This window comes from Equus asinus, chromosome 12, assembly GCF_041296235.1.
Source record: "Equus asinus isolate D_3611 breed Donkey chromosome 12, EquAss-T2T_v2, whole genome shotgun sequence".
Classification (NCBI taxonomy): Eukaryota; Metazoa; Chordata; class Mammalia; order Perissodactyla; family Equidae; genus Equus; species Equus asinus.
This window is the reverse complement of record NC_091801.1, coordinates 65182089-65196664: the sequence shown is the minus strand read 5'-3', so window position 1 is coordinate 65196664 and position 14576 is coordinate 65182089. Positions and strand designations below refer to the sequence as shown.

The 14576-nt window shown below is 36.3% G+C and overlaps 1 protein-coding gene across 19 annotated transcripts in view; it reads left to right on the top strand.

Moving 5' to 3' along the window:
* The window catches only part of TAF2 (TATA-box binding protein associated factor 2), an 88149-nt gene that overhangs the window by 71421 nt on the left and 2152 nt on the right, over nucleotides 1–14576 (top strand). For 9 of the 19 annotated variants that reach the window (XM_070481527.1, XM_070481523.1, XM_070481526.1 and 6 more), the window contains one exon: nucleotides 7779–9251. The exons of 4 other annotated variants lie outside the window; for them this stretch is intronic. In XM_070481527.1, the coding sequence (XP_070337628.1) occupies nucleotides 7779–8071 (293 nt within the window). In that variant the 3' untranslated portion in view covers nucleotides 8072–9251. Of the gene's footprint in view, nucleotides 1–7778; nucleotides 9252–14576 lie in introns of those variants that run through there. 6 more of the 19 variants (XM_070481529.1, XM_070481525.1, XM_070481528.1 and 3 more) reach the window with 2 other exon arrangements.

Here is a 14576-nt window from a genome sequence, read left to right as displayed (position 1 = left end):
CACGTAAAACATATGTCAGAGGGAAATCAGCTGGAAAGTTTAGCACTTAACTTTGATAAGTGAATTTTGACATTTCTTGGCCCTTGCCAGTTTTATGTTCTCTTGGTTTTGGTTTTGGTGTAATTTTGCTTTATTATTATTACACTTATTAAAATTTTACTAGACATGAAAACTTCTCTGTATTTTTTGACATTACAAAGCTTAGAGTGTTTCACACCTCTTGATATAGTTTGAGAGTGATGCTTCTGCTCACCTTCCATGCCTTTAAAAACAATACATTTTATCTGAATTCCAACAGTCAAATAAATACCTGTTCTAGAAAAGAATCTGAATATATTTGTTTGGTTTTTCTTAGTGATATGGCACAGTAACCTGTGTAGAAGCAAATCTTAATGCCTTTTTGTGCCCAACAGTATACCTTTGTATCATTGTTTCATATTGCTTTAAAAAATATGTTTTTACTTTTTTTGGAATCTCTCTACAGTCTTATAGTTCTCACGGCATCGTATGGGAAGACTGGGGAGAGGATGTAGGGCTCTGATGGGAATAGAAAAGCCTTACAATTTTAGCTTTGATTGTTATCAGTGTAGGACCCTTTTATGTCATGATGTAAAATCAGCTGGTAATATACTAGCATATTATATGGACTGATCTGTAAAACTTAATTTTGAATATATTCTTTAATGTGCCCTTGTAATTTCTTTTCAATGTGTTTATGCTATTCAGGACCCTGTGCCTACTGAGCAAGTCTTAAAATTCAACAGTGATTTTAAAATTTAGAAAACCTTCATTTTTCAAATGGTAGTGTTCTGAAAGTTTATTTATACATGTATTTATTTTGGAATTCGAAATGCAGTTTTCCCGTTTCTGAGAGAAGAGGCACTTAGAGCTCCATCTTTTGGAATGTCAGAAGCACAACTTTAACCTAACTCAAGTAAAGCTGGCAGTAAAACGGGAACTTCTTCTCTTCCTGCCTCCCAGCAGAAGCTGGGGGTCTTCTACTGTGGTGGCTCTCTTGGCCTGGGGTTCAGAGTTGGCAGTTCAGGAGCAAAGTCGTAAATAGTGGTAAGGGAAGCTGTGACCTCTCTTAAGTCTCCAGGGATTCTAGGTTAAAATTTACAGATGGGTTTTTGGGGCCTTATTCAGCTCATCCAACTGAGGGATCTTTTATTTGGTCTCTAAAAGGTTTACAAAAATTTTTGAAGTAGTTGACTAAAAATGAAGAGATTACACATAAAAATCTGAATTTCCAACTCCTACTGAAATGGAGTTAACTGAGAGGCCCTCTTAGACAGGGATGTGCTTTCCATTTCTTTGGTTTCTCTGGTGTTGCACCTGGTAGTCTGCTTACTTGTTTATGCTGTCTTCTTAGGTCCAAGGCTTGTGAGTTTGGGGCTCCTACTTCCTTTATTCATGAGCTGAGATGAAGTCTGAGATGTCTCCCTTAGAGCCAGCAAGCCAGATGATACTTGAGAACTGGAATGTGTTGCAGACTCATCTGGGAGGGATGGAAAAGTAATGGGGGTTTAGGTAAGATAAAGAAGGGAATGGAAACTGTTAAGTAGAGGACAGGTCATGGTTTACTTTTTAACTTTTTTGCCCCCAATTTTCTTTTTCCTTGCATATGATAGAAGAATGTTTTAGGGTGGGGATGATATTTGTATGGTATGTTAAGCCATTTGGGGTAAGAAAGAATAAGTGGCAGGGGTATTTTCCTTCACTACGTTACTGTTTCTGTCCCCTTTCCTGAGATAAGGAAGGGAATAGGGAGAAAGGGCAGTATGGTTCCCATGGTGATGGACTGAGCACACTGTGTCCTCTCCTCTGCCACCACTGCAGCTCCCTCTCCTCCACTCTGAAGGCCAAGGTAGCTGGTCTGTCTCCCAAGTTGCTGCCGGGGTTGCAGTGGTAAGAGAAAGGAGGAGTGACAGGAACAGGAGCAGAGGGAAATCCCTAGTGGTTTCTGTGGGGAAGAAAAGAAGGAAAGTTCCTGCAGTTGCCTGCTAGGGCTGTGTTATGTAATGCCTCCTTGCATAAGTCAGAAAAGCCCTTTTCTGGTGCATGAAATCCTTTAAAAAATAAAACTTGAGAGCCCTAGAGTTCTTTCTTTTGAAACTCTAATATGAAAAACAGACTTAGATTTTTTTTCTTAAATTATAATAATTCAACATTTTATTTTTAACAGTCATCTAAAGAATCCAAAGAACAGACTTGACACTTTTCCTAATAGAAACTCCAGATTTTGTGTTAAATTTAAACATACACCTAATGCAAATGAATTTAGTAGAACTAGCAGGTTATTCACTGTTATCAGCACTTTTATCCGAGGGCTGAAAAGCTTCCACATTAGGCTTATATTAAGTACCTCTTTCTGTTTATGTTATATTTGTTAAATTGACTGCAACTAATCATTAACCATGATACGTTATACTAGGTCTCTAGGAAAGATTTTATGTTAGGTAGAATGACAAAACTGAACCTTGTTTTATTCTTTCTATATAACATGAAATAGGGAAATCATAATATTGTGAATTATATGTATCTTTTTTTTCTGATATATCTGCTATCTACAATAGAGACATATATTTTATGTTACTAAAGGGGCTTTAGCTTAAAAAACTGAGTGGTGCCTAACCTTGGCTGAACCTCAAGTTCCCGGTTATCTTGTAAACCCCTGAAATAGTATGTGAAATTGTGTGTGTAAATGTTTGTTTCAGGGCGATGGTAATATGTACATTTTTCTCATTAGAGATTCTATAGATGACTTTGTTATGCCAGTGTGAAAGTAAACTCGTGTGTCCCACATCTGACTGTTAATACTATTCCACGTGGAAAGGAAATTGTGCTTTCTTATCACCTTGCATTAGACCTAGTAAAAATTATTCAGGAAAGGTAGAAGACTAAGCAAGCAAAAAATGCATATTGTGTAAGAAAACTTAAGAGCTGAAGGTTGGTGGTGATAGAGTAAAATTATGTTTTATCAGATGTGCTGTTGTTACAAATAATATTCTAATGAATATTTTTGTACATATGTCTTTGCACATATGCATGAGCACATTTATGGGGTAAATTTCTAGAAATGAACTTTCTAAATCAAAGAATATGGGCATTTAACATTTTCACGGATAGTGCCAAATTGCCTTAACTTCTCCTTTTTAAAAAACACTGTTGTAAAACTGGGAAGCAGGTAGACTAGTGTAATGAACCTCCATGTATCCACTACTCAGCTTCAACAATGATCAGCTTATGGTCAGTCTTGTTTAATCTGTACCTTTACCCATTATTATTTCAACTCTTATGAATTATTTTGAAACAATTTTTTAAAATATAAGAATATTACTGTGGCTATGACTTTTTAAAGCCTGTACCTTTTGGAGATACATACTAAATTATTTATGAATAAAATGATACGAGGGATTTAAGTTTTTTCGTATCATAAATATCCAGTCACTGTTTAAATTCCAGTTGACTCATATATGCCATTATTTTTATTTATTTGAATTAGTCTCTACATAAGGTCTACAGATTGCAGTTGGCTGATATATCCTTTACATCTTTTTAAATTTAAAATTTACAGTCCATCTTTTTTTTCTCTTTTTTTCCCTTTTACGATGTATTTGTTAAACTAGGGTTTTGATCTGTAGTTTTCAAGTCTGTATTTTGCTAATTGTATACCTGTGGTGTAATTAACATGTTAGAGTCCTCTGCATTTCCTGGAAATTTGTAGTTGTATCTAGAAGCTTAATTGGATTCAGATTTATAGATGGTGATGTGTTCTTCCATCTGGAAGCATACAATGTCTGGTTGACTCTTTTTTATGAGGTTAGCCTCTAAGATGTTCAAGGCCTAGATCCATTAATTCATTAAGGGTTGCAAGATGGTGATATTCTAATTCGTCTTTCCATTTTTATTTATAAGTTGGGTTATTTCTATAAAGCTAATTCCCCCTCATCTACTGTTATCCAGTGGTATAGATCATATAGGAAAGGAAAGATAAAGGCTTGATTCTCTATGTTTAATAATTTTTAAAATAATGAGCTGGCTAACTAGCATCCTCCAATGGTGATCAGTTCCAGTCCATTACAGTTATCTTTATCAATATTCAAATTGTTCCATCTTTGGACAGTGAGAACCTCTTAAGTTGACTCTTGAGTCTGTTGAGAAAACTTTATCTTCCTTGCTATTGTACCAGATTTTTCATGCTCATCTTGTAAATATTCTACCCAGAACTGGAATCAGCCATTTGTCCTAGGACCCTGGTTCTTAACACCTTTATCCTTGGATCTAGCTAATCCATTGTCTTCTTAACAGAATTTATACAAATCAAGAGAAATGTAAGATTTATAATCAGTATTCTTTAATGCAAAATATAAGGCCACTAGGAAAGGGATTGAATTTACTTTTTTAGTGGTTATAAGTATTCTTTGGAAAAGAGTACACCCAAGTACTCTCAGTTGTCCATTTGGCAGTTGCCTCTGCTGGGAGGTACAGTTTCCAATATGATTATTGGCTTTTCTGCAATCCAAGTAGCTTGGCAGATGTTCAGGATTAGATGGTGAAACTTCTGTCAGTGCAGAAGAGGACCTCAGACTCCCAGTAGTGCAGACAGCCTATTGGAAAGCCGCAGTCTATTGATGTAGACTGACTAAATAATGAGATAGGAGTTCAAGGAATTTGTTTGTGAAGCTTTAAAGTCTTTTATTACTTCTCCCCATCACTTGGCTATGGATTCTGTTAGGTATGGACCTGTTTTCCCATATTTATAAAATAAAGAACATATTCATGTAATTCATTTAAAATCTAAATTAAAATCATATAGTGGCATATTTGACTGATACTATAAATCAGTTATCTCTCAAAATTTTTCTTTTTCTGAAAAATATCTGTGTACCAGTTATTGTAAAAGATACAGACCCCCAAACTTCTATGTATGATCTATTTAGCTTTTGCATTATTAGTGTTAGCTTTACCAAAAAATCATGAATATAAGAAGTATAATTTTGTAGCAGTAAAATGTGAATAATCTGTGAGAACAGGGACTTTGTCCGACTTGTTCACTTGTTCTAAATATTGGAACAGTGCCTGACAGAAAGGAAGTACAGTAGTCAATCAATACTAGTTGAATGAATGATCTATAATATTTCTGTGCTTTATCCATCTCCCTTTAAAATCGGTGATCTTCAGATTGCATTTACTTGAACTGAGTTCACCTGACATCCTATTTAAAAAGAAACACAGCAGTTAATATAATTCTGTTATATTAATCAATTCATTTATTTAGCAAGCTTTGGTAGGGGTGGGGAGTGGGAGTGTAGGGGATGCTACGACTGTGTGATACACTGGGATACAAAGGTGAAAAGGACAAACTCTCTGTCCTTAAAAAGCTATGAGTCTAATGAAAAAGACCCAAAGATCTAGAGAAGTGCTGCAGTGTGCACCATGCTACCTGCAGATGGGCAGGGTGGTTAAGAGCACAGACTTTGGAGTCAGGCCTTTTGGTTTTATAGCTCCGATCTGCCAGTACCACCTTGGGCCAGACACTTAATTTCTCTGTGCCTTAATTTCCTCATCTGTATTACGTTGTGGGAACATGAAAGAACAATTCTTTGGGGCAGTTTGGGGAAAACTTCCCAAAGAAATGACATTCGAGCTGAGTTTTAAATTATTGAAGACCCTAAAATGTTTTTTCTTTCCCTTTCCCCTCCTTTAGCTTCCAATTTAAACAGTACTTCCTCGGAAAAGGTTGCCTCTGATCCCCCCCTCAACTAATTTAAGTCTCCTGTTGTGCTCTGGTTTCACACTCTGTTTTGTCTTTTTATTACTCAGATGTGCTTATTCAATTTCTTTATTCTTTACTAGTTTGTAAGCTCCAGGAGGACTGAGATCTGTCCAGTTCGTCACTGTTTTTCCCAATTCCCGTGTAGTTCCTGCTACTTGTTAAAAAAATGTGTGAGTCAGACAAGAAATAAGGGAAGGGCATTCCAAGCATGGGGAAAGCATTTATAAATACAGTTACAAAATGGCTAGCCTAGAGTGTATAGAAAGGAATACGGGAAGATTATCGCTGTAAAGGTAAGTTCAGGAAATTTACATTGTAAGCTGTCATTAAAATTAGTGCTAACAGTGATTTTTAGAAAACTTCCTTGGTGATCCCCGTTTTGGTAAAACCCATGGTTTGGATCAAAATTAGTGCTGAGAATTTACTTTTTAAAAAAGAAAAGAAACCACTGCATTGAAGTTCATTTTAGTGAAAAGCCTGATCTTTTAGCTAGTTTGGATTGAAAATACATATATTTTCACAAACTACTGAAGTCTAAGGAGTTTGGCTTTTATTTTGTTGGTAGAACTAACTGAGTTTTTAAGCAGATAATTATGATCAGTTTTGTTTTTGGAAGATCATTGTGCAGCAGGGTCTCCCACCTTGAACACTATTGAGATTTTGAGCCTGAGAATTCCTTGCTGTTAGGGGGGCTGTCCTGTTTGTTATATGATGTTTGACAGCATCCCTAGCCTCTACCCACAGGATACCATTCACACTTCTTCCCCCTAGCCCACCCCAGTTGTGACAACAAAAATGTCTCTAGACATTGCAAATAACCCCTGGGGGCAAAAATCATCCCTGGTTGAGAAGCACTGCTATGCAGCCATGTAAAGTGTGGATTCGAGGATAGGACGCTTCAGGCAAAGAAACCCGTTAACAGGAGACTAGTACTGTAATCCAGATGAGGTGAGGTGGTCTGAAGTAACACAGTCACAGACAGGATAGGGAGGTGGATTTATGAGATACTTGTAAGTGAGAATTAATAAGATTTGATAACCAACTAGATGTAGAAGAGAGGGGATCTGAGATGATTCTTACGCTTTTTTCTTGTTGGCTGCATGTAAAGCAGTACCGTTAACCTACAGCAATCCTGAGAGAATTGTTTCTCAGGGTATGGCTCGAAGATTATAGGGTCTGGAGGAAGCAAGAAATTCTTGTATACTAGAGTCTGAGAACTACTCTTATAAATTCCTAGACTGATAGAATGTTAGAAATGGAAAGAACCTTCAAAGACATTCATCCCTGTTTTAGATGAGATAAAGAGAGAAAATAATGCTGAAGGTTAACAGCAGAACCTCTGCTAGGGCACAGGTCTCCTAATTTTCAGCTGCTTTTTTCTTAATGATACTACTTTGTCTTTAAGTAAAGACATTCCCTTTATAGACTCCCCACCTTTTCTGGATTTCTTAAGCTCTGTATACTGAACCTATCTCAAGAGTTCACCTTTGCCTATCTGTTCCCAGAAATTGTCTTAAAGAATTACAGAAGTTTGGGTTTTTGCTGAGATACATTATCAGTAACTAGTGTAGCATGTTTGTGTACAAATGGTTCTCCAGATGGCACAAATAAAGTACTGCCATTTCCCCCCCTAATACTTTAGAGCAAAGGTGTAGTTGAAGGAGCTGTTTTATTGGCCAGTGTGGGTCTTAACCAATTATGTACACATATGTAATTGTTACTGTCTCTCCTAATACTTTAAAATAATTGGTTTTTAGAAGATGGCTTGGTAACACACTGGTATATGTCACAATTTTATAGACTATAAGGAATTGAAATATTCAATTTCCTGGCCACAGTGTTGAAAACTTATCTGTGTATAACTAATTGGATGTCTTATTTAGATACTTCTCCCATTCCTAATTATTCCCATGGAAGAGATAAACACTTAGAAATCTTTCTTTCCTATACTGTCGTCAGCTCTCTCTTACTTTCATTTCACTTTCCTTGTTATCAACAGGAATTCATTTGGGTGTTTTTAATCTTGAAGGTAAAGAACAATCACCTTTGGAGATGAGTATGCATCCAGTTTCAACAGCTCCACTCTCAGTGTTTACTAAGGAATCTACGTCCTCCAAACACAGTGACCACCATCACCACCATCACCACGAGCACAAGAAAAAGAAGAAGAAGCACAAACATAAGCATAAGCACAAGCATAAGCATGATAGTAAAGAAAAGGACAAGGAGCCTTTCACTTTCTCTAGCCCAGCCAGTGGCAGGTCTATTCGTTCTCCTTCTCTTTCAGACTGAGAAGGAGACAAAGGAGACCTTCCCCTCAGTGTCCAGAAGAATATATATGACTAAAGCTTTGTCCTCTGTAAAGAATGATAAAAGAAAAAAAAAAAAAAGAGTTGCCTCTCATAAAAATTGAGAATCCATTTAAGTTCTAAACATTTGGTTTATATTGTTTATACAATTGAGATCTAATTAGGAAAATGTGTTTTATAGTTCTGGATAAACTTTCATCACACACACGCGCACACACACACACGCACACCCCCAAACCTCTTTTCGTAAATGTCCTCATATCCACTGACAGTCCCCATTCACATCTTGGTCTCCATGTGTTCTGCCAAAGTCAATTATGTTCTAAAGCCTTTGATGGATGTTATGGGGCAAAGTTGTGTTTTAAATAGAAGCTACTGCCAAATATGTGGTGAAACCACTATTTCCAATGAAATATTGTATAACACCATTTGGAACTACTGAAAAATCAGACAGGCTTTTCCATAGAATGCTCTCTCTTGCGTGGTTTTTTTGTGTTAATCATAGAAACTAAGCATCAGAATTAATGAACAAGAATACACGATATTTTCTTTTGCCCTAAAATACTGACATTTTCAGAAGCAACTCTTTAAAAACAAAATTGAATAACTTTTTTGATGGCACAATTGGCAATTATAATGTAATTTAATAAGATTATCCAATCCACAATTTTCAAATCAAGATATTTAAATTATAAATTCTTTTTTCATTAAGTATGAGTGAATATGATCGTATGTAGAATATGTTTGCTAAATGTGGACAGTTTATACACCCAACACATATTCTAAAATATTTCTATATATCTCAAAGTATGGTACCTTAAAAAGGTGTTTATATACTGTTTATTAACTTGGACATAGACAGTTCAGCCCTCATGTGAGTATTCCAGAAGCATTTAAAAACATATGAAACATTTTGTTTCATACTTCAATAGTTTGTATGTTTGTGTGTTTTTATTTTTATTTCTAAATTTACTGTGTGCTTTATTGTTTGTTTAAAAATGTTTTTCATCCCTGTTCTATTTTTATCATTTCCCTTATCATTAGAAAGTTGGACAAAATACTTCTTCCCAGAATAGGTATTTCAAAGGGATCCAATAATGTTGGACTTTTAAATATACTTTTAGTTGCATTTAAATTGTTTAATAAATAACTTTTTAAATTGATCATTCTGCCTTTGTATCTTTTTAAATCTTTCGTTACCTTTCTCTCTGTGTGGGTATGTAATATACCTATCTACAAAGTTTGCAGAGAGCTTTGTGGATTCGTGGGATTTGAGCTGCCCTGTTAGGAAGAATGATTTCAGTAGGCAGAGGTGGGGTAAAGTTCTCTCAGCAGAGGAAACAGTATTTTCAAAAGCATGGAGGAAAGCAAGAGCATGTTCAGGAATTACAAAGCAGTGCAGTTGGCCTGCAGTGTAAGTGCAAAGGGACTGTGATTAGATGTTGAAGGGCCTAAACGGCAATTATTTAAAGATTCCAATTAATTGAGTGTTGGCCTACTGAAATTATTTTTGGAAAATGGCATATTTTATATTGGAGTATACAGTGATACCATATATAGAATTCCCAACTTTGAAAATCGTAAGGATGTATTTCAAAATAACTATTAGTGTTGTAGGGAGACAGTGACAAATAATAGCTACCTAAGTCTCCTCAGTTTCCTTCTGCAGAGACAGTCACTGTTGCCACTATTGCATGTGTCTTTCCAGAGCTGCTCTAAACATATATCAATACAATATATACTTTTTTTAGCAAATGATACCTGCAGAAGTTATTCTTTATTTTTGTATAGTTTATCTTTTATGACTACCACATTTTGTGTCATAACAACAAAGGTCTTCCTTATTCCGTGATTATAGAAGAATGCTCCCATTTTTCCTATTGGTTTTAAAGTTTTATGTTTCAGGTTTATATCCTTTATCCAACTAGTATCCATCTTGAACTTACTTTGATAGAAGGTAGGAGGTAGGGATCAACTTTTTTGTTCCCCCTCCACAATGCTACCCAACACCATGTATTTAAAACTCCATCTTTCTTTCTAGATTACAAGTGTTATATACTAAATTCCCTTATATGTTTGCATCCATTTCTGGTCTTCATAGCTGGTTTCGTGGATCTGTGTACTCATCTGCCAGCACCACACTGTTTAGATGATTGTAGCACTATGGTGTGTTTCGCTATGGTAGAGCCAATCTCCCCTCATTACTTTTATTTTTCAGAATTTTTTGGCTATTCTTGTGGGTTATTTTCTTTTTGTGGTTGGCTTATTAGTTTATACACAGTAAAATTCACTCTTTGTGGTGTACATTTCCATGGGTTTTGACAGATGCTTGGACTTGTGTATCCAACTACCACAGTTCCATCACTCCAAAATTCCCTCAGGCTACCCCTTTGTAGTAGACTCCCTCCACCCAACCTCTGGCTGCCACTGATCGATTCTCCATCCCTATAATTTTGCCTTTTTGTGGGTTTATTTTTCAGTATAAATATTAGAATCAGTCTCTCTAGCCTCCTCCTGAAGTTATTTTTGCTGTTGGTTATGTGTTAAATCAAGAGTTAACTTAGAATTGATATCTTGATGTTGATGATTCCTATTAGAGATGTCAATGTTAGTATCTGTTAATATAGTACTTCTTTTTAACATGATTACAAGGTAGTTTATTTTATTGTTTGGTATTCCATAAGCAGTGTCTTTTCATTATAAGGTTGCTATTCCTTTATGCTAATTTTGTGCTTAGCTACTGCATTAATCAGGGTTCTCCAGAGAAACTGAACTTGTATCTATATAGGTTTGTTATAAAGTACTGACTCACATGATTATGGAGGCTGAGAAGTTCTACAGTCTGCTGTCTGCAAGTCAGAGACCCAGGAAAGCCGGTGCATAGTCCAAAGGCCTGTGAGCAAGAGTGCCAATTGCATAGATTCTGGTCTGCGTTTGAAGGCCCGAGGACCAAGATTGTGAGGGTGGGAGAAGATTGCTAAAATAGTGCAAATAGTGTAAATACCAGCATAACAGTGAAAGTTACGCATATGCAATAGAATTTTCCAAAATTACAAGAACTCTTCCTTAGGTTTTCACAGATGTAACAGGAAAAGCTTCCATGGTGAAGTAAGTTTGGGAAAAGATTGTATTAAACAGGTTTCTTTACTGCAGGAACTTGTGATACTGATGGTCACAGTGAAACTCAAAGAGGGAATATGCAGTTTCTCAATTGTATCCAGTTATAAAATCCTCATTTTCTTATATCATCTAATTGGAGATTTACCCCCCAAAATTTTTTTAAGGCCACTTCCTCAGTGTTTTCTTTAGAAGAAATTCTTTTCTGTTTCTCCTCATAAGTTTTACAATTTTCAACCTTTGGTCTTTGTCCTTGCGCCCTTTGACCTCTCTCCAAATATTCCTCCATTAAGTGCATACGTTTTCTTCTAAAATCACAAGGTGAGGAAAATAAATTTTTATATCTTTCCAAGAAGTATATATCTACAAGTGTATCTCTACAAGAAATAATGTATGTTTTAGAAATGAACAAAATGTACTCATAGCTTAGAAGGATTACAATTCTATTAGTAAATTTTCCTTAACAAGTATTTCCATATATTCTTCACCCAGTTTTCCCTATTGTTAACATCTTATGTTACCATAATACAGTCATGTGCTGCGTAATGACTTTTTGGTCAAGAATAGACCGCATATATGACGGTGGTCCTGTAGGATTAGTACAATGAAAACCCTCTGAATAGCAGCAGAGCTTTGTCTCATATAGCGCCACAAGATGAAAAGATGCTGTAAAAAGACCTACAGATAGGGTTCCCCTCTGCTATACGCAGGGTCACTAGGAATTGGAGTCAACAACAAAAATTTAATTCTAACAACAACCATATGAGGTAGGCATTATGATTATGGTGAAGAAAAAGGCATAGAAAAATTAAACCAAAGGTCATGCAGCTTGTAAGTGATAGCATTTGACTTCAAACCTAAGAGCTTGGCTCTGTTTGTTGTCTCTTAGATTTGCACTATCCAATGTAGTAGCCACTAGTCACAGTGGCTATTTAAATTTAAAGTATATTTAAAAAATAACAATTTAGTTTCTTAGCTGCACTAGCTGCATTTCAAGTGTTCAGTAGCCATATGTGGCTAGTGGCTACCATGTTGGAGAGCACCAATCTAGAATATTTCCATCATCACAGTCTTTTGGACAGCACTGACTTAGACATTCGATCATGATTTATCTTGTAATGTGGTTTTGGAAGAGCTCGTGCTATGAAACAAGCGTTGGTTTACCTCTTTTTCAGTTGTTTGCTTGTGCTTGCACGATTGGTATTATCTTCAATCCAGTGATTAAAGATTGTAGTAATCTTTGAAAGATAGTTGTCTACTTTGGTGTTTGGTTTAGTTAAAACCAGATTCTATACCCTATAAACCCATTCTGGATGCGGATAAACTGAAATATGTCAAAATAGAGGAAAGAGTGAGGATACCACTGTCTCCATCCCATTGAAACTGTGAAATACCTCACATATTGCCTGACACAGGATTCAAGTGAGAATCTCGATGTCAATTTATGTGTGGTTAGGAGGTTCTAATCTAGTCTCCTTCTGTCTCTTGCATGCTCCTTGGAGTACAGAAGCCCACTGCTTGGAAGGTTCTTCTTCTAGATCTTTGTCCTTACGCTTTTGACTGTTTATCCTTCATCTTCAATGCCTTGCTTTTTAAATCATTGTTCCTCTGTCTTCCTCTTAGCAAAGGAATAAGCAAACCTCAGGGCTCAAGACCAGCAGGACTGTTGCTCAGCGGGGGAGCTGAAGTTTTAACAGGACACAGATGTTTACTATGTGGGATACGGGGCCAGAAGGAGACAATAAATGAAAGGATGAAAATAGGAGTTCTTCACAATTGCTTTCTTTGATTCTCTTAAGAAAAGTCCTGGTTGATTCTTTGACAAGATACAAATGCTTTCTTCTTAACGTTTCTTGCAGACACATTTTCTGCTTTTAGTGCCACATTTTCTGTTTGATTTACTATTTCACTAGAACTTTTCCTCCCATGCAATCATAAAATATTATGACATTTTAATTGAATTTATTTTATAATGTGATAGGGCCTGATATTTCTTTGTTATTGACATGCGCGTGAGTTAACAAAATCAGGATAAATGTAACATCATTTGCAAATATTTTCCAAAGAGTTATATATATATATTGTTTTAAAGTGAATGATGTCAGGAAACTAGTTGACTTCATTGTCTCTTTAGGCTACGCTGTGCTTCTCAATGGGAGCACGATTGGGCAGTTGAGGTATTTTGTGTAGGACTGCCCCATATGTTACTGGACTATTATTTCTAATAGTAGCTCCCACTCATGAAGCGTCTACCATGAGCCTGGCACTGTGCCATGTACTTTATGCAGATTTTCTTGTTTCCTACTCATTTTACCATGTGAAACGAATGTCAGTATCCTCATTTTACAGATGAAGAAACCATTAAGTGCATAACATGTGATTAAAATTTATCATCCAATATTTACTAAGTATACATTCTATGTGCTAGGCACTGAGATAAGTTGATAAACAAGATAGACATGATATTTGCCCTCACTGAGCTTACGTTTAGTTTATACAGCTAAGTAAGTGGAGGCATCAAGATTTTAACCCAGATCTGTTATTTCTAGAACTGCCTCCTATTTCTACCACTGTGTCAACCCAAATTATCTTCCTGAAGAAAAATTTAGTCAGCTAAGTTAGTCATAATTGGTGAATTGTAAATATATTTAGAAGACATCCAGCACTCTGCAGAAACCTTTCCAGTCTTTCTCCTCTTCAGGGTTGCTGGAGTCCATGTGAGCAGCCCTTTCTAGAGTAGTGCCATGCACAGCCCACGTGGCCATAAAGGAGCAAGAGTGCAGTCTCTGTCTGGGGTCCTTTCCCCTTTCCTAGAGAATGCTTTCCTGCCTAAAGGAGTTGGACCTTGCCTTGAGACTCTGCTAAAATACCTCCTTTGACACATGGGTTTTTCAGGCTCTAATCAACCAGCCTCCCTTGCTTCCTCCCTCTCTCCCTTCCTTTCACTCATGCATATGATATTTTTGAATGCTCACTATTATTCCATGTTCTAGGACTATGATAATATCAAAAAGACAGTCCCTGTCCTCAAAGATCACACCACTCAGAACCAATCCTTTTATTCACTCCTTTTTCATTGTACATGCAACTCATATAGTACTTGCATAGTTTATTAGGTGCTGTCATGTCTTTCAGTGCTTTTACTATGATGGCATTTGTTTGGAACATCGATTAGAGTAACACTGATATGCATTCACTTAAGTGACATTCTTATTTTGATTGGTGTGATAAGTTACAAGTTTGCATGCCAGCGTATAGGCTGATGTGCAGGGTTTTTGTACAAAGGAGAATTGCCTAAAGTATGTTATTTCATTTTCCTACCCTCAATCATCGAGAAGTAGGCTCTAAAGGGCTTTGTTTTTTCAACAAGG